Source organism: Chrysemys picta, chromosome 7, assembly GCF_011386835.1.
Source record: "Chrysemys picta bellii isolate R12L10 chromosome 7, ASM1138683v2, whole genome shotgun sequence".
NCBI classification, from domain to species: Eukaryota; Metazoa; Chordata; order Testudines; family Emydidae; genus Chrysemys; species Chrysemys picta.
This window is the reverse complement of record NC_088797.1, coordinates 1,162,260-1,181,000: the sequence shown is the minus strand read 5'-3', so window position 1 is coordinate 1,181,000 and position 18,741 is coordinate 1,162,260. Positions and strand designations below refer to the sequence as shown.

The window sequence follows — 18,741 nt, the reverse complement described above, 5'->3', positions numbered from 1 at the left end:
GCGCAGGCACCTTCCCTCTGCCCAGAGACCAGAGCCAGGTGGATGCTGGGCTCTGGAGTTCCTCAGCCCCAGGGTGCGAGCCTGGTAAGCCAGCCAGCCGACAGACTGCTGTGATCCAGCCCCTCACGGCCCCCACCCCAGGGTGCGAGCCTGGTAAGCCACCCAGCCGACAGACTGCTGTGATCCAGCCCCTCACGGCCCCCACCCCAGGGTGCGAGCCTGGTAAGCCAGCCAGCCGACAGACTGCTGTGATCCAGCCCCTCACGGCCCCCACCCCAGGGTGCGAGCCTGGTAAGCCAGCCAGCCGACAGACTGCTGTGATCCAGCCCCTCACAGCCCCCACCCCAGGGCGCCTGCCTCGGCCCAGACGGAGAACCTGAGCTGGGGGCTCAAGCGAGCAGCCCAACATCCTGAGGCTGTGGCAGGGCCGGGCCTGCCCGCTTCCACGCCCCAGCCCAGCCTGCAGGGGGGCTCCAAGGAGCACCACTGGGAGACTGGGACCCCCGGCCTCACCCTGAACGAGGGGTTCCCGACCCCGGGAGAGGGGATGGGGCAGGACAACGCCTGTGATGGGGGCAGCAGGCTCCCCAGTGCCCCCCGCTTACCTTCACCAGAGGCGGGGTCAGGTCCGTGGCAGCATCGCCGTGGGCTGCTCGGCCGTTCTGCCGGCTGCCCCCTCTCCCGCTGGGTCCCTTGCCAGGCTCCAAGCCCCCAGGGACCCCGGTATTTGGCTCCTCCTCCATCAGAGCCACCTTGAGGTACCCGGCCCGCTTGGCGCTGGGCCCGCTTTGCAGCCTGGGGCTGGCCGGGCTCTTCCCTTCTGGGGCCTCGCCCCTCCCTGGAGCTCGCTTCGAGTTCGGGAACTCCCGCTTGCTCCTCGCCGGCTCCTCGGGGGCGGCCTGTGCAGGCAGGGGCTGCTCCTTCCCGTTCTGGCTCATGGCCCCCTTGGCTAGCTCCTTGGATCCGTCCTTCCGCTTCTTCTGGGAAAGGTAACGGGGCCCGTTGGGACGGCTGTGCAGCCGGGGCCCTGGGCCGAACGGGGCCCTCCCCCAGCCGTGGGCACGGACCCCGCGAGCAGCTCCATGCCATTGGCAGAGGCATGGCTAGCCTCCCACCGCCCCGGGCCAAGGCAGCGGCAGCCAGGCCCTCCGTCCAGCGGGACGCTCAGACGCTGGCAGTGCCCACCCTCCTCTCCCCAGCCCCAGGGAGCTCAGCTCCCTCTCCCCTCACGTCCAGCGGGCCCTGCCGCGGGTTCGGGGGGGCGTGGCCCGGGCCTGCCGCGGCCTTACCAGGAGCGAAGCCCAGGTGTGCAGGGGGATCTTCTTCTGAAGCACCAGCTGCAGGAAGTTGCCCTTCTTGCCCTGGACTTTGCTGCAGGAGCTCTCAATCTCCCCGTAGAACTGCCCGCTCCACTGGCGGCCATCTGTGGGCACAAACGGGGCCCTCACAGCTGGGGCAGGCACAGGAAGGCGCTGCTGCAGCGCGAAGGGACTCTGCTCAGCGGGGCCCCGGGCCTCCAAAGGGGGCTCCGGACAGAGCTCAGGCCTTCAGCGCCTCCTGCCGGGGACTCTGCCAAAGGTGCTGCAGCAGCGAGTCGGCTCCCCTTTGCCGCCGGCCGGCCCAGCGCTGCCTTTGCAGAGGGGCTGCGTGGCTCTCACCCCGACAGTCCATCTCCACGTTGCCGGCTCCCCCGCAGCCCTGACAGCGTCTGCCACTGCCACGCATGGGGGGGAATTCCAGCCGCTGGGCCGCACCATCTTCCGACAGTGCCGTATGCCGCCTCTGGTCACGCTCCGCAACGTGCTTCCCTGCCTCTGAGGGGCCTACAACTCACCATTCGCCGCCAGCCTGCTGCTAAGCCCAGCACCACTCTTCCCTTCGGGATCAGACCCCAAACCTCCCTCTGTTCAGCTGCTTCCTTTCTGGCTGGGGACGCGCGGGGAGGGGCCCCAGACCCGCTCAAGGGTTCAGCTCTTTGTTTGGGACTAGCCTAGAGGGTCTGTCGTCTCCTGTGCAGAGAGGGGGCCCCCGACAGGCCGGGCAGGTACCGGGAACTAGTCTCCATTAGGCCCCGACCCAACCCGCGTGGCTACAGAAGGGCTCTGCTGAGAGCTGCCTCTCCCGTCAGTGCGCTCCAGCTAGCTGTTCCCAGCGGCACCCTCTAGGCTGGTGGCTCCGGGGCAGGCCAGAGGGGTTGGGTCTGCAGGGAGCACAGAGTACGTGGCCCAGCTCCACACACTGCTCTGGGTTACCTAGGCTATCTAGGGCTTTCTTCTTGCCCCCCACCCCTTTTGCCCTGCTTGGTACTGCGTGCTCTGGTGAGCGGAGGACACGGGCCCAGCGCAGCCACGTGAGTCGGTGACGGGGCGTTCCGCGCGCCTGTCTCCAGGCGCCAGCCATGAGCCTGCCTGGAGCGGCTGTTACCTGGCAGCCTGACCACGCAGTCGGTGTCTGTGAACGCAGCATCCACCTCCTCCAACTTCAGGGCCCCGCTGCCCAAGTTCAGCTTCACAATGACCTCGTCAGCGTTCTGCTTCCAGTCCAGCAGCAGGTCTGCAACAGCAGAGGGACAGCGTCACTCCCGGCCCAAACGGCAGCTCTGGCTCCGGGGAGCAAAGAGGCACTCAGCACGCTCCAGGAAGGGGTTAGTGGGAGCCCCTGGGGAAGGGGGCGAGAACGGGCGCAGCTGGGAAGCCCCAGGGGCACAGGGCCAGGCAGAGTGGCTACGGCCCCGCCCCAGGGGCACAGCGCCCCGAGCGAGCTGCTCTGTCTCGTAGCGGCGCGGTGCCCAGGCGGGCTCGCACTGCAGCTGGAGGTGGCTCTGAGCCCCTGATTAGCAGTCCCAGGCGGGCGCATGCCAGCTGCACAGCGCTCGCTCCCCAGGAGGGCCGGGCCGGGGGCTGTGCCGGAGAGCGCGGTACAGCAGGTCTGCCCGGCTCCCGCAGGCTCTGTGTGTGACTGTCACAGCTGAGCCAGGCCTGCTGGTGTCCCTGCACAGGAGCCCAGCTAGAGCAGAGCGGGGCAGCGCTGGAGCAGGACCTGCGAGGGCAGGGGCCTGAGCTCCCGGAGCCGAGACCAGGCAAGGGAGCTAGCGCACTCCTGCCGGGGGAGCAGCCGCACACAGGATCAGTCTGCAGCTCGACACTGGTACCAGGGCTGACCCAGGAACACCAATGTACATGGCAGAGGGGCATTGCTGGCACATGATGGCATATAGCACATTGGTAGATGTGCAGGTGAACGAGCCCCTGATGGTATGGCTGATGTGATTAGATCCTATGATGATGTCACTTGAATAGATATGTGGACAGAGTTGGCATCGGGGTTTGTTACAAGGATAGGTTCCTGGGTCAGGAACATTGGCCAAACTGGACAGTGTCTACGCAAAAGAATTAATGGACACAAATCTGACTCAGGAATCATAATACTCAAAAACCAGTGGGAGAACACTTTAACCTGTCTGGTCATTCAGTGACAGACCTGCGGGTGGCTATATTACAACAGAAAAACTTCAAAAACAGACTCCAAAGAGAGACTGCTGAGCTGGAATTGATATGCAAACTAGACACAATCAACTCAGGATTGAATAAGGACTGGAAATGGCTGAGCCATTACAGACATTGAATCTATCTCCCCTTGTAAGTACTCTCACACTTCTTATCAAACTGTCTGTACTGGGCTAGCTTGATTATCACTTCAAAAGTTTTTTTTCTCTTACTTAATTGGCCTCTCAGAGTTGGTAAGACAACTCCCACCTGTTCATGCTCTCTGTATGTGTGTATATATATCTCCTCAATATTTATTCCACTCTATATGCATCCAAAGAAGTGGGCTGTAGTCCACGGAAAAAGAACAGGAGTACTTGTGGCACCTTAGAGACTAACAGATTTATTAGAGCATAAGCTTTCGTGGACTACAGCCCACTTCTTCGGGTGCATATCCACGAAAGCTTATGCTCTAATAAATTTATTAGTCTCTAAGGTGCCGCAAGTACTCCTGTTCTTTTTGCGGATACAGACTAACACGGCTGCTACTCTGAAACTAATCATTTTTGTTGCCCTCCGCTGGACTCTCTCCAATTTATCAACATCCTTCTTGTGGTGTGGGGCCCAAAACTGGACACAGTACTCCAGATGAGGCCTCACCAATGTCGAATAAAGGGGAACGATCACGTCCCTCGATCTGCTGGCAATGCTCCTACTAATGCAGGTCAAAATGCCGTTAGCCTTCTTGGCAACAAGGCCACACTGCTGACTCTTCCCACCTAGGCACAGACTCTGAGCACGTCTTCTCTGAAGGGCTGCCCTCTAACTCGCCCTGCAAGGCAGCTTTCTCACTCCTTCAACCAGCTCGCCTCCGAACCGCTGATGAAACAGCCCTTTCCAAGCCTGGACCCAGCAATGGACAGTATTCGAGTGGTGGTCTCACCACTGCCGTTCAACTCCCTGCTCCACTGAACATTCCCCACTTCGGACACCGCATGGCATGCTGAGCGCCTGCTCGCTGACTTTCCTCCATGGCCCCCGTGTCAGTGCCTGCCCCCCCACCCTGTACGGTCACCTGCAGCCCTCACTGCTCCCCGCAGGGCCCTGCTGCACTCAGAGGTCTGATGGGGCGCAGCGTCCAAGTGACCCAGGGTGCGTTCTAGCCGTGCCAAGCTCAGCGGGGATGTTAGTTTTGCTTCCAGGGCCAAGACAGCTAGCAAATGGGGCAGGGAATTGTGAGCATCCCCCATTCCCTCTGGAGACCCCAGCAAGCCAGCCGCTAGCCCGCCCCAGTGATTTCAGAGAGAGCTTCCCCAGCACACCCCGGACTGAGAGTGCTTCTAAGATGACGCTCCAGCCACCTTGGGACCCTGTCTGTGACAGTCACAGCCCCTTGCTGTGCCAGGCCCCTGCAGGGGTGAGGAGAAGGAGCTCTCCATTCAGAGAGGTGCAAGTCCTGTAGGCCCCGCTGACGCATGGGGGGCCCCAGCTCCAGTGAAGTTGCTGGACACGCAGTGCGGTGCAGCACAGAAAGCACACCGGCTGCTGAGGAACCATAGACATTCCGGGGAAGGGATACGGGGATCCCCATTGGTGATCTCAGCCTGGTTGCGATGGAGCTGGGGGAGAGAACTACCGCCATGGTAACGAGCGACCCATTGCTCAGTCCGAGCGAATGCTGCACCACCACCAAACCGCTTGTGCCACATGCTCAGGGCATGCTGGGACGCCGGTAAGTCTGGCCCACCCAGGCCCTCGGTACTAGAGGAGGGTATTTGCTGGCATTGGGAAAGGCCAAGGAGAGGATGCACACACACTGCCTGGGCGAGGGGTCCCCTGGGGCGCACAGCTGCCAGCACAGCTCTAGGCAATACCGGGGAGAGGAGGAGGATTCCCACGGGGCAGAGCTCCCTGCCGCCCCCCGCGTGGCTTTGGCAGGAGGGGTTATCCCAGTGATTTACTGTGCGAATCCCAGCGCGGCTGCACCGCGGGAACAACGCACCATAACCCACCAGGCCCAGACCTGAAGTGCCACGTCAGCGTGTCCCCTGCAGAGGAGCCAGGCTGGCTGCTCCGCGCACTCGACTGCTCTGCTGTTTCTGGCCAGTACCGGTGGGCCTGCACTCGGTGCAGCTGCAGATTCTTGGACATTTGGCAGCCTTAGGGCTTGTCTACACAGGGAGCTATTCCAGGAGAGCCAGTCCGCTTTCCTTCCCATACTGTAGGTACGCTGCATTGGGGGTGCGGGGTCAGCGCAGGCGATCCCGGGCTAGACAGGCCCCGGGTCTGACCCAGCATGGAGCGAGTCACCTCCCAGCAGAGCGCCTGGCCTCACCTGACTGGATCCCGTAGCAACACTCAGTGCAGGTGAGGGGAAGCTAAGCCTGCTTCCGACGCAGCCCAAGCAGGTAAGCAGTTCGCCCCCCCGAAGGCAATCCCTAGGGTATCTGCTGCTACAAGAGGGGCGGCCAAGGCAAGGCCCAGCTCCAAGCCTCAGGGGGTTGGCTCGCTCAGAGACAGGTTCCAGCTGCGCTCACACATGGCACCAAGTGGCAGCTGGAAAAGCAGATGAAGGATTCAGAGACTTGTGCCCAGAGGAGCATGTTACATGGGCGAGTGGAAGCGCTTAGTCGAATTTGCTTATCCTACAGCAGACGGCTGCAGGGAGAGCGGAGAGGTGGAGCAGTGGGACAGCCGCACCCCGGGCCCTACCTTTCTTAGGGTCGCTGCCAGGGGGTCTCTCGCCTTCCTTGCTCTCCTGGTTGGCTCGGTCCTTCTGCTTCTTCTTGTTGGTTGCATCCTCCAGCCCCCGGGACGCTCTCCTCTGGCCTGGGGCACTGGCGCTGCTGGACATTTTCGGCCGTTTGGATGAGACAAAGGGCCCGCCGGGGTCAGGGATGGAGTCTGGGTCAGGGGTTCGACGCTTTCTTCCTGGCCCAGCTATCTTGGCGACTCTCTGTGGGCAAACTCTCTGGCAAGGAACAAGTGACCTAGGGAGACGAGCGCACACGTGAGCGGATGTGGCAGTGGGGCTAGCCAGAGAAGGGCCTGGGCAACAGGTTCTGAGTCAGGCTCATGACAGAGGCCCTGTGACCTTAAAGCCCAGCTAGGCCTAAAGGATTCCAGGGTACGCCCCAGAACAGCGTGCCAGAGTGCCTGGCCTGGCTCCAAGAACCCAGGAGCTGACTTCCAGCTGACTCAGAGGTGCTGAAAAAGTCGCATTCCAGGCTAGGCTCTCAGGGCATCACCACCAATGGAGAGCAGGACCCCCTGCCGACTTTACCCACCCCCGGGTGGGGGTTTTACCTGCCCCCGAAGCGACAGGGCTGCCTGGGCTGGGCAGAGCGATACAGACAGTCAGCGGTGACGCCTGCCCAGGGCAATGCAAGCAGGCTGGCCAGAGGATGGCTTATCCTCACCAAGGCTCGGATGTACAAAATGCCCCATGCTCTTCAGACCCCGAGTAACAAAGTCTAACCCAGCTGCTTGATGCCAGAGAACGTGGGCCTGTCAGTGCTCCTGAGAGGAGCTAGTGGGATCTGCTGCACGGGTGTGCAAAGTCTGTCAAGCCCGGGGAGCAGGCGTAACGCTGCCTGGCCCCCCATGGGAATAATGGTCCCCAGAGAAGCCTGCCAGAGCGCCGGCTAGGCGCTCAGTTGTCTCCGGAGGTGAGCGCTGTTACTTCAGTACTCCCATGGGGGCTTAGCGGCCCCGCCTGGCACATGGCCATGGCGGCAGGAGTGGCCATTTAAAATTAAACTGGCTCCACAAGTACTGGGGGCTGATGCCTGAAAACAGCGAAGGAAGGAAGGAATCGTTCTGCTCCTGGGCCGGATGGAAGCCAGTCGCTCCAGCAAGAGCCAGTCTCTTTCGCCCCTTCTGAAGCCCATGCACAGAGAGCCTGCCCACCCCAGGCACACCCTGCTTAGTTACGGCAGTGAGCAGCGACTGGGTGAGCTGACGAGACACCTCGGCCAGCGTACACAGCCCACTCCGGGCAGCAGACTCCCTGCCCACCGTCTGTACTTGGCTGAGGTCACCCTGGCTCTCCGGGCTCTGGCCGCCAGACCCTGGTTTCACTTTCACTCTCCTTCCCTGAGCACAGGCCCACTCCAGGGACAGGCTGTTGGGAGCAGGTTCAGCTCCAATGCCCAGGGGGGAGAGCAGCAGCCCCTGAGAACAGCTGCCACCGCCAATGGAGCAGCGAGCTGCTGGTCACTCCTGGCACACACGCCTGCCAGGCCAGTTACACACATGTACACAGCCCTCTCAGGGAGCCCAATCTCGGCGGTAAATACAAAAAGGCTGCAGGCTTCCCACTGTCCAGCTAGTGACCGGGGCACTCGTGCTCTAGAAATGCCTAGGCCACCAAGTGCTGACTCCACGTGACACCGCCACACATTGCCAAACGGCGCTCCTCCCCGGCTCTAACCCAAGGACACCCCCACCCTCCCCGCTGCCCAGGCACAGACTTCGGCCATCTTCAGAAGCCCTGACCCAGGGAGAGGAAGGGATGCAGAACTGGGCAGCTAATGGTGGAGTGAGGTGCACTGCCAGGTCCATGCCCAAGCCGCTCCCGGCCAGAAGATACTGCCTCCAGGCAGTGCCTGCACAGGTCACTTTAACACTCAAACCCGGCTGCCTGAGAGGGAGTTTGCACGTGGTTCCGGCAGGTAGCAATGCTGGGAGTCCCACTGCAACCCCATGGCAGCTGGAACCGCTCTGAACAAGGCCCGTCTACACTACAGCACCTAGCGCTGGGCTCAGCAGTGGGTTTTGGCAGTTTTCCTCGTGTGGCCAAGGTCTGCATGTGAAAAATCCAGAAGGAGCAGGATTGGGTCCCAGCCAAGTGGCCAGTCCGTTGCATTCCCCTCCTGCCAGCCCCCTTTGCTCCATTTCTGTACACTGGCATTTATGGACCGTAGGGATAAGTGCCTTAGACACACCTATGAGGTAGGAAGCTCAGACTGGAATTGCCTCCTAGCAGTAGCTGAAAGCCCCACATCCAAGTCCCTTCAAGCTGGACCCAAGAAAGCCCTGGAGAATGAGCTGTGGGGAGCACCAGGGAAGAGGGAAGGACTAGGTGAGCCAATAGATCTCTTCTATGACTCCGCCACCAGAACGCCATGCCCCCGCCTGCGGACACGGGCTCCCCCAGGTCACAGCAGGCACCGCACCCCTTGGGGACACAGGCCTTGCTCTTCAGTTGGCTGTAGCTGACAGAACTCTCCAACTAAGACCCCTCTAGGCCCCCCACTGCTTCGGACTTGTTCAGCCCGCAGGGGGCTGCCTGACTGCTCTGACCTAATGCCCTCGGGCCCAGACAGCCTGCCATGCCGTGTTCCTCAGTCCCCACCTCCCGCCGCTCCTCCCAGGTCTGGATTTGGACGTAGCCAAGAAGGCTGCTCCTCCCCTTGCCAATCACTTTTGCTCTCCTCTCTCCACTGACTGCTGGCTGCTGCCTGTTGCGATTAGAGCCAAGGAGGTTACCCTCGCGGGTGGGCAAAGCCCGCTGGCTCTGCGTCCTGCTTCTGGCACCGCTGCAGATGGCCCAGAGCCGGGCCCAGGGGCTCCTGCTTTCCTCGGCGCTTCAAGCACAGGCACTATTGGTACAACCGGAGGAACAGGCAGCTCCCCGTAAGGGCGCAGCCACACGCGCTGTTGGGGTGTCCGCACCACCCCTGTGCCCCTTGCCAGCCACGTCTGGACCCCGAGCAAAGCCCTGACAGGCGAGCGCGGGGACCAAGGCTCCAGGCAGGCAGCCAGGCCGCCCCCGTCTAATCGGCTGCGCTGGGGCCGGAACAGGCTCCGAGACGGGCCAGACCCGGGCGCAGGAGCGGGGCCCAGCTCAGCGGCTGCCAGGGCCGGAGACCGGAGCAGCGCCAGGGGGTGGGGAGGGGAGCCCTTCGGGGGCAACACAACTCTCCCAGCACTGCCCCCCCCCACCGGAGACTCACCCCCCCGCCGCAGCACTGCCCCCCCCCGCGGACACCTCCCCCCCCAGCACTGCCCCCCCCCCGCGGAGACTCGCCCCCCCCGCAGCACTGCCCACCCCCCCGCGGAGACTCGCCCCCCCCGCAGCACTGCCCACCCCCCCGCGGAGACTCGCCCCCCCCCGCAGCACTGCCCACCCCCCCGCGGAGACTCGCCCCCCCCCGCAGCACTGCCCACCCCCCCGCGGAGACTCGCCCCCCCCCGCAGCACTGCCCACCCCCCCGCGGAGACTCGCCCCCCCCGCAGCACTGCCCGGCCCCCCCCCGCAGCACTGCCCCGCCCCCCCCGCGGAGACCGGCCCCCCCCCCGCAGCACTGTCCGGGCCCCCCCCGCGCTCACCCCCCGCCCGGCGGCTCCGCAGGTTGTTTTGTTTCGAGCCGAAGTTCCGCGCGGGCGGACTCAGCAGGAGACAGGCCCGAGCCCGTGACGCACTTCCGGAAGCCGGGTCTCGGCTCCACGTGACAGGGGAGCGGGGTGACATGACGACAGCGGGGTCAGCCCCGGAAGTGACGCCATCATAATAAAGTTCCTGTGACATCATCACGGTGACAGCGCCGTCCCCATGACTACAGCGGGGGCGATGCCATGCGGGGGCGGGGCCCGTGGGGTGGCTCCGAGCGGGGTCGGGGGGGGCGGGGCCCGTGGGGTGGCTCCGAGCTGGGCCCGGGGGGCGGGGCCCGAGGGGGCCTGCGGGGGGAGGGGGTGCAGCTCCTTTGCACTGGCAGCAGCTGGGCAGCGCCAGGGGAGACCCGCTGTTCTCGCTCTGACACCCTGGGAGCCTGCCCTGCCCCCCCCTGTCCCCAGCCCGTGGGGCCGGCCGGCTGGGCCATCTGGCTCTCCAGCCCCCGGCTACAGCCCAGCGCGGTGTGTTCAGCCAGAGCTCCGGCTGTAGCAGGGGGTGGGGGTGTGCCTCAGTTTCCCTGGGCACTGTGTCCAGCTCCGCGCTGCGTGTCCCTGGGCCGGCGCCTGGCAGAGTTGGAAAGCGGCTGCGGCTGGAGTCCGTGCCAGTGGGGAATGTGGAGGCCCCGCCGGCCGGGACGTTACCGCTGCACGACGGGACAGCCAATGCCCTGTAGGGCGCAGAGGGCACAGGACCAGCCCGTCCCAGCCTCACTGCAGGGATAGAACAGGTCCCCACAGAGAGCGAGAGGATGTGGGGCGCAGCAGAGCTGGGCAACTTGGGCCTGGGTTCGCTCTGCTCTGGCTCTGCCTTCGGCAGACCCTTCCCATGCTGCCTGGGGGATCACAGGTGACCCACTGAATGCTCCTGACCAGGGGAAAGCCCTGTGCGGCAGGCTGATGGCGGTGAACGCACTGGTGGGCCCTGGGAGAACCGGGGAGGGCTGGCACCTGCAGGCTCTGTCCAGGTGTCGGCCAGGCTATGGGGCCTGGCCTCGTGGAAGGGCGGGGCTGGAGGGGCCAGCACGCTGCAGGTCAGCTGGTTGAAAGCCCAGGCAATGACTCCCTGACCCACAGACCCGGAACCACCTGATGGACCATCCCCACTCGGCTACAGCAGCCACTGCCTGAGGCTGCAGAGAGAGGTGCGAAAGTCCCACCCTGTCTAAGGGGCAAGACTCCTTCCCGAGCCCAGCTGGGGTCGTGCCCTGGAGCCCAAGGACAGCGGGCGGCACAAGAATTCCTGCTGGAAAATCCCTGCGTCCTGGGCCCTTGCAGCAGACAGCTGGTGTTCAGGGCCGGGCATGCTGCTCCCTGCCCTGTGCCCACAGCCCAAGCGCCAGCCACTCGAGCGCAGGGCCTGGCAGTCGGCAGCACGTACTGGGAGGAGCCAGGCAGGCGGAGTCTGCCGATAAAAGGGCTCTGGGCAAGTACAGCTCAGACCCCAGAGTGGTCCCGGAGCACTGAACCCCTTGTCACGGAGTATTGGGGGACTCAGGGCCCTGCACCCCCGGCTTCCTGCGATTCACCATGACTCTCAGCCAGCCAGTCAAGCAGAAGGTTTATTTGGATGACAGGAATACAGTCCAAGACAGGTCTTGCAGGCACAGACAACAGGACCCCCTCGGTTAAGTCCAGCTTGGGGTCCCAGGGCATCCCAGCCCGCCCCCCCTTCGGGGGGGTCAGAGCCATCTCTGTCTCCCAGCCATCTCTCCAGCTCGCTTCCAGCACACTGCCTTCAGCGACCCCTCCCACAGCCTTTGTCCAGTTTCCCGGGCTAAGGAGTCACCTGGCCTTCAACCCCTTCCTGGGTTCTCATGTTACACTCCCAGGAATGCGCCCCCGGGCCGATCCCATCCTCCAATGCAGACTATCCCAGCACACTCCCCTGTCAGCATTCACAGACCACAGTGAGAACAGGCCCAGTTCGTCACATCTCTCCCCCCTTCGAGACCGAACTGAGCAGGGTCACTTTAGCCAGTGACCCGGGGAAGTTCGAACCTACCCCCGTTCCCATGGATGCCCCCGCATCCCTCCCATTCCTTGGTGAGAATTACACCAGGCCCCTCCAGTTTCACGCCCCCCCTTAGGTTGGGGTGCTTGATGGTGTTGCGGATTGTGGGGGAGTTAGGGCCCTGCACCCCTCTTCCCGAGATTCACTGCGACTCTCAGCCAGCCAGTAAAGCAGAAGGTTTATTCAAGGACAGGAACACAGTCTCAAGCAGAGCGTGTAGGTACGACCAGACCCCCCTCAATTAGGTCCCTCTGGGAGGTTCAGGGAGCTTAGACCCCAGCTTGGGGTTCCCTGCGTTGCACCACCCAGCCCCAACCGAAACTAAACTCCCAGCCCCTCCCGCTGCTCCTCTCCTTTGTTCAGTCTCCCGGGCAGAAGGTGTTAATTCTCCCCACCCCCGTTCCTGGCTCAGGTTACAGCTCAGGTAGCTCCCTTCAAGGGAAGTCCCACATCCCCACTGCAACCCCCCTGCAACATTCCCAGGTCAAATCTGCCCTGCTCCCTGCTCCGTCACATCTCTCCCCCCTTCGAGACTGAACTGAGCGGGGTCACTCTGACCAGTGACCTGGGGAAGTTCAGGGCTCCCTCTCCGGGACAACGCGTCCGCTATCAGGTTGTCACGTCCCTTCACATGGACCACGTCCATGTCATAATCCTGCAGGAGCAGGCTCCATCTCAGGAGCTTGGCGTTGGCTCCTTTCATCTGGTGCAGCCAGGTCAGGGGAGAGTGGTCGGTGTGCACGGTGAAGTGACGCCCAAAGAGATATGGCTCTAGTTTCTTGAGGGCCCACACCATGGCCAGGCATTCCTTCTCGATGGCCGCGTAGTTCTGCTCCCGGGGTAGTAACTTCTTGCTCAGGTACACGATGGGGTGTCTCTCCCCCTTTTCATCCTCCTGCATTAACACCGCCCCCAGTCCTGTGTCTGAGGCGTCGGTGAACACCATAAAGGGCTTGTCAAAGTCTGGGTTTGCCAGAACTGGGCCACTGACCAGAGCCTCCTTCAGCGCCCGGAGAGCCTCCTGGCACTCCTCGGTCCAGACCACTTTGTCTGGCTTCCCCTTCTTGCACAGCTCAGTGATGGGGGCGGCTATGGCGCTAAAGTGGGGCACGAACCTCCGATAGTACCCTGCCATCCCAATAAAGGCTTGGACCTGCTTTTTGGTTTGAGGAGCGGGCCAGTCTCTGATCACCTCCACTTTGGCTGGTTCCGGCTTTAGGCAGCCGCTTCCCACCCGGTGGCCTAGGTAGGATACCTCAGCCATCCCCACCTTGCACTTCTCCGGTTTTACGGTCAGCCCAGCCTTCTGGAGTCGGTCCAGCACTTGTCTAACCTGGGATATGTGGTCCTCCCAGGTCTGGCTAAAGACACAGATGTCATCGATATACGCCACGGCAAAACTCTCCATCCCCCTCAGTAGCTGATCCACCAGGCGCTGGAAGGTGGCCGGCGCTCCCTTGAGGCCGAAGGGCAGGGTCAGGAACTCATAGAGCCCCAGAGGGGTGACAAAGGCCGATTTCAGCCTGGCATCTGCATCCAGCGGCACTTGCCAATAGCCCTTTGTAAGATCCATGGTGGTAAGGTACCGAGCACCTCCCAGCTTGTCTAGGAGCTCGTCCGGCCTGGGCATGGGGTAGGCATCGGCTACAGTGATGGCATTGAGCTTCCGATAGTCCACACAGAACCGGATCGACCCGTCCTTTTTGGGGACCAGCACCACCGGCGAGGCCCAAGGGCTGGAAGACGGCTGGATCACCCCCAAAGCCAGCATGTCATTGACCTCTCTTTCCAGGTCCTGAGCAGTTTTCCCTGTGGCTCGGAAGGGGGAGCATTTTATAGGTGGGTGCGATCCTGTCTGCACCCGGTGGACAGTCAGATTAGTGCGTCCAGGCTGGTTGGAAAACAGCTGCTGGTACAGATGCAGCACCCCTCCGATCTCAGCTCGCTGGGCAGGGGTTAGCCGATCAGAGAGGGGAATTGCTTCCAGGGGGAAGCCAACTCTTGTCCCAGGGAATAGATCTACTAAAGGGTCATCTCCCTGCCCCTCCCACTGTCCACACACGGCCAACACCATATTCCCCCTGTCATAATATGGCTTCATCATATTCACATGGTACACCCGGTGGTGGTGTGCCCGGTTCGACAGCTCCACCACATAGTTTACCTCGTTTAGTTGCTTGACAACCTTGAAGGGCCCTTCCCAGGCGGCCTGGAGTTTGTTTTTCCTCACGGGGATGAGGACCATCACCTGATCCCCAGTGGCGAAGGCGCGGGCCCGTGCTGTGCGGTCATACCAGACCTTCTGCTTCCTCTGGGCTCTGGCCAGATTCTCCCTGGCCAGGCCCATGAGCTCGGCAAGTCGTTCCCGGAAGGTCAGGACATACTCCACCACCGACTCTCCGTCAGGAGTGGCCTTCCCCTCCCATTCGTCTCTCATCAGGTCGAGGGGCCCCCTTACCCGCCTTCCATATAGCAGTTCGAAAGGCGAAAACCCGGTAGACTCCTGGGGTACCTCCCTGTACGCAAACAGCAGGTGAGGTAAGTACTTGTCCCAGTCCTGCGGGTGCTGATTCATAAATGTTTTCAGCATCATTTTTAGCGTCCCATTGAACCTCTCCACCAGCCCGTTGGATTGGGGGTGATATGCTGAGGCCCAGTTGTGCCGGACCCCACATCTCTCCCACAAGCACCGGAGTAGGGCCGACATGAAGTTGGACCCTTGGTCCGTCAAGACTTCCTTGGGGAACCCCACTCGGCTGAAAATGGTCAGCAGCGCATCCGCCACAGTGTCTGCTTCAATGGACGATAAGGGCACTGCCTCGGGGTAGCGGGTGGCGAAATCTACCACCACCAGGATGTATTTCTTCCCAGACCGGGTCGTCTTGCTGAGAGGTCCCACTATGTCCATGGCCACCTTCTGGAAAGGCTCCTCTATGATGGGCAAAGGTCTCAATGCTGCCTTCCCCTTGTCCCGGGCCTTCCCCACCCTCTGGCAGGGGTCACAGGATCGGCAGTACTGCCGGACGTTGGTGAAGACCCCGGGCCAGTAAAAGTTCTGTAGCAGCCTCTGCCTGGTGCGCCGGATCCCCTGGTGCCCTGCGAGAGGGATGTCATGGGCCAGGTACAGTAGCTTGTGGCGAAACTTCTGGGGAACCACCAGCTGCCTCCTGATCCCCCACGACTCCACTTCCCCCGGGGGAGCCCACTCTCGGTAGAGGAACCCCTTCTCCCACAGGAACCTCTCCTTGCATCCTCTCCTCATGGTCTGTCCCACACTGAGGTCAGCCAGGCCCCTTAGCTTCCGCAGGGAGGGGTCCTTCTGCAACTCGGCCTGGAACTCGGCGGCTGAGGAAGGGATGGGGACCTGCTCCCTCTCGTCGGCTGGGTCGGAAGCCCCAGCCACCCCGCGGCCTGTCCTTGGGTGTTCCCTCCCCACCCGGGAAGGGTTCGGTGCCTCCGGTGGGACATCCTTCCCGAGGTCAGGGCGTAGTGCCCCTCGCCGGCTCTGGCTACGGGTCACGACTAAGGCGGTCTGGGGGCTGCTTGGCCAGTCCTCTAGGTCCCCCCCCATCAACACCTCAGTGGGCAAATGGTGGTGCACTCCCACGTCCTTGGGGCCCTCCTTGGCCCCCCATTTCAGGTGTACCCTCGCTACGGGAACCTTGAATGGGGTCCCGCCCACCCCGGTCAGGGTCAGGAAGGTGTTGGGCACCACCCGATCTGGGGCCACCACCTCGGGCCGGGCCAGTGTCACCTCTGCGCCCGTGTCCCAGTATCCATAAACTTTCTTCCCATCCACCTCCAGGGGAACAAGGCACTCGCTCCGCAGGGACAGCCCCGCGCCAACCCTGTAAACGGAGAACTTTGAATCCGGAGCATCTGGCCCCCCAGAGAAGCTGGCCGGGGGCCCTTCTCTCTCTTGAGCAGTTGATAAGCTGCCAGCCCCTCTTGCGTGGGAAGCCTGCCCCTCGTCCGTCTGGGCCTCTACCAAGTTAACCCGGTGCGGGTTCGGTCTGCTCAGTCTGTCCTTGAGCTTGGGGCACTGGGCCCGAACGTGGCCTCTTCGGCCGCAGTAATAGCAGCTCAGGTCCCGTGGGTCCCCTCGAGCCGGTCGGTTGTCCCTGATGCTGGGCCTTCCCCGTGGGAGGGGATTCCCCATATTCCCCCTTTGGGAGGTCCCAGGGTGACTCTCTCTCTGCATCGCGGCGGGCCTGTTCCTTTGGGGCTCCTCCCTGCCACCCCCTGACCGGCTCTTTACAAACTCATCAGCCAGCTGCCCGGCGTGTCGCGGGTTCTCTGGCTTTCTGTCCACCAACCACAGCCTCAGGTCGGATGGGCACCGCTCATACAGTTGCTCCAGTACCAGCAGTTTAATCAGGTCCTCCTTCGTCTGGGCCCCACCAGCCCACTTGCTGGCGTATCTTTCCATGCGGACGGCTAGTTGCAAATATGAGATCTCAGGGGTTTTATCTTGACCCCGGAACCTTTCCCGGTACATCTCAGGAGTCAGCCCAAACTCTCGTAGCAGGGCCCTTTTGAATAGTTCGTAGTCCCCTTTCTCTGCCTCTCCCAGTTGGCGGTACAATGCCACGGATTTGGGGTCCAGTAAGGGGGTAAGGACCCGGAGTCTGTCCGCGGGATCCACCCGGTGCAGCTCGCAGGCCGTCTCAAAGGCCTCCAGGAAGTCATCCATGTCCTCCCCCTCCTTGTATGGGGCCATGATGCACTTATCAAAGCTCCGTGCAGTCCTGGGTCCCCCATCACTCACCGCAGCCGGGGGTTCGCTGCCCCTCAGTCTCGCCAGTTCCAGTTCGCGCTGATGCTGTCTCTCATTCTCCTGTCTCTGTCTCTCATTCTCCTGTCTCTGTCTCTCATTCTCCTCCCGTTCATGCTGATGCTGTCTCTCTTTCTCCTCCCGTTCATGCTGACGCTGTCTCTCTTCATGCTGTCTCTGTTGTTCACGATCCTCCAGCTCCCTCAGTTTTAGCTCTTTCTCCCATTCCAGCCAATTCCGCTCCCCGGATGCCGAACGTCGCCGGGAGGCTCCTCTGCTGGCCGGCGGGCTTCGCCGGGGGGACCCCCTGCTGGCCGGGGGGATCACGGCGCCTTCGGTATTTGCTGGGCTCCTCCCCACCCTTCCCCTAGGCATAGGAAGGAGGGGTCTCGGGAAGCCCTCAGCAGCCGGCTGACCACTCCCAGCTGGGACAGACACTGGTGCCTGCGCTGCATTTGCCAGGCTGCTTCCCTGAGACACAGGGATCAGTTCATTCGCGCGATCTTCCGCCTCCAGCTGGGCAATGAGCTGTTCTTTGGTGAGCCTCCCAATGCGCAGCTGCCTCTGCTTGCACAGCTCCACCAGGTCGCTCTTAAGCCGCTTGGCATACATCTTCCTGCTGGCCACTCACCGGCCTGTGTGCTCACAGCTCCCCACAGTTCCCAGGGGGACCCCTAGTGTGCCAGCCCTTCTCGAGGTCACCGCCTCTCTGCCAGGGTCGAGCTGCAGACTCCTCCGCCCCTGGGACCACTCGCTGCGATCCCCCCGGGGGACCCTGTTACTGCAAAAGTCCTTCTCGCTGGTCACACACTCCCAGGGGTAATAACCGTCTCTCTCCCACTCTTCAGCAGGCCTGGTCCCCGTCAATCCCCCTTCGTTTTACTGCTCCCCAGTCACTTACTGCAGGAAGCGCCGTCCACGGGGTGCAGTAGATCCCGCCGCTGCCACCAGTTGTTGCGGATTGTGGGGGAGTTAGGGCCCTGCACCCCTCTTCCCGAGATTCACTGCGACTCTCAGCCAGCCAGTAAAGCAGAAGGTTTATTCAAGGACAGGAACACAGTCTCAAGCAGAGCGTGTAGGTACGACCAGACCCCCCTCAATTAGGTCCCTCTGGGAGGTTCAGGGAGCTTAGACCCCAGCTTGGGGTTCCCTGCGTTGCACCACCCAGCCCCAACCGAAACTAAACTCCCAGCCCCTCCCGCTGCTCCTCTCCTTTGTTCAGTCTCCCGGGCAGAAGGTGTTAATTCTCCCCACCCCCGTTCCTGGCTCAGGTTACAGCTCAGGTAGCTCCCTTCAAGGGAAGTCCCACATCCCCACTGCAACCCCCCTGCAACATTCCCAGGTCAAATCTGCCCTGCTCCCTGCTCCGTCACAGATGGCACTCGCAGTTCGCATGTGGGAAGGTTTATACGGCCTGTGCCCTTTTCCCACCCCCATACCTCTGGGGCTCCAACTGGGCTGTGGTCTTCTCCCAGCGCTCCAGTCTGGAGGTCTGTGCTTTGGGCTCTCTTGGTTCAGAGCCGCCCTTTTTACCTTGGCCACCCTCCGGAAAGGCTCCTCTATGCTGGGCAAGGGTCCTAAAGCTGTTTTCCCCTTGTCCCAGGCCTTCCTCCCCCTCTGACAGGGGTCACAGGATCCGCAGTACTGTCGGACAGTAACAAAGACCCCAGGCCAGTAAAAGCTCCGTAGCAGCCTCTGCTGGGTACGCCAGGTTCCCTGGTGCCCTGAGAGAGGAATGTCATGGGCCCGGCACAGCAGCTGGCGGCGATACTTCTGGGGTACCACCAGCTGCCTCCTGATCCCCCCTGACTCCATTTTCCCTGGGGGAGCCCATTCTCGGTACAGGAACCCCTTCTCCCACAGGAACCTTTTCCGGCCACCTCGTCCCATGGTCTGTACCGCATTGAGGTCGGCCAGGTCCCTTATCTTCTGCAAGGAGGGATCTCTCTGTAACTCGGCCTGGAACTCAGCAGCTGGGACGGGGATGGCCACCTGCTCTTTCTCGCCCGCTGGGTCCGAAGCTGCAGCCTCCCTGAGCCGCGTCCCTGGGCGTTCCCTCCCCACCAGGTTAGGGT

The 18,741-nt window shown here is 62.3% G+C and overlaps 2 protein-coding genes across 8 annotated transcripts in view; both read right to left on the bottom strand.

Annotated features, from left to right (window-relative positions):
- The window catches only part of USP19 (ubiquitin specific peptidase 19), a 32,958-nt gene extending 22,991 nt beyond the window's left edge, over window positions 1-9,967 (bottom strand). For 4 of the 7 annotated variants that reach the window (XM_024109938.3, XM_042844214.2, XM_008173336.4 and 1 more), the window contains exons 1-4: window positions 6,198-6,475; window positions 2,425-2,553; window positions 1,290-1,423; window positions 606-980 (exon numbers count right to left, since the gene is read on the bottom strand). In XM_024109938.3, the coding sequence (XP_023965706.2) occupies window positions 606-980; window positions 1,290-1,423; window positions 2,425-2,553; window positions 6,198-6,339 (780 nt within the window). In that variant the 5' untranslated portion in view covers window positions 6,340-6,475. Of the gene's footprint in view, window positions 1-605; window positions 981-1,289; window positions 1,424-2,424; window positions 2,554-6,197; window positions 6,476-9,818 lie in introns of those variants that run through there. The other 3 variants (XM_008173335.4, XM_008173338.4, XM_008173334.4) reach the window with 2 other exon arrangements.
- Window positions 9,968-12,060: 2,093 nt separating this feature from the next.
- LOC135972821 (uncharacterized) lies at window positions 12,061-18,042 on the bottom strand. The gene has a single exon (XM_065552786.1). It carries the CDS (start codon window positions 17,276-17,278, stop codon window positions 12,377-12,379), a length of 4,902 nt encoding a protein of 1,633 aa, XP_065408858.1. The 5' UTR covers window positions 17,279-18,042; the 3' UTR covers window positions 12,061-12,376.
- Window positions 18,043-18,741: the final 699 nt, after the last annotated feature.

Excerpts from the sequence above, each read along its gene's own strand:
- LOC135972821 (XM_065552786.1), bottom strand. The coding sequence starts at position 17,278 with ATGTATGCCAAGCGGCTTAAGAGCGACCTGGTGGAGCTGTGCAAGCAG.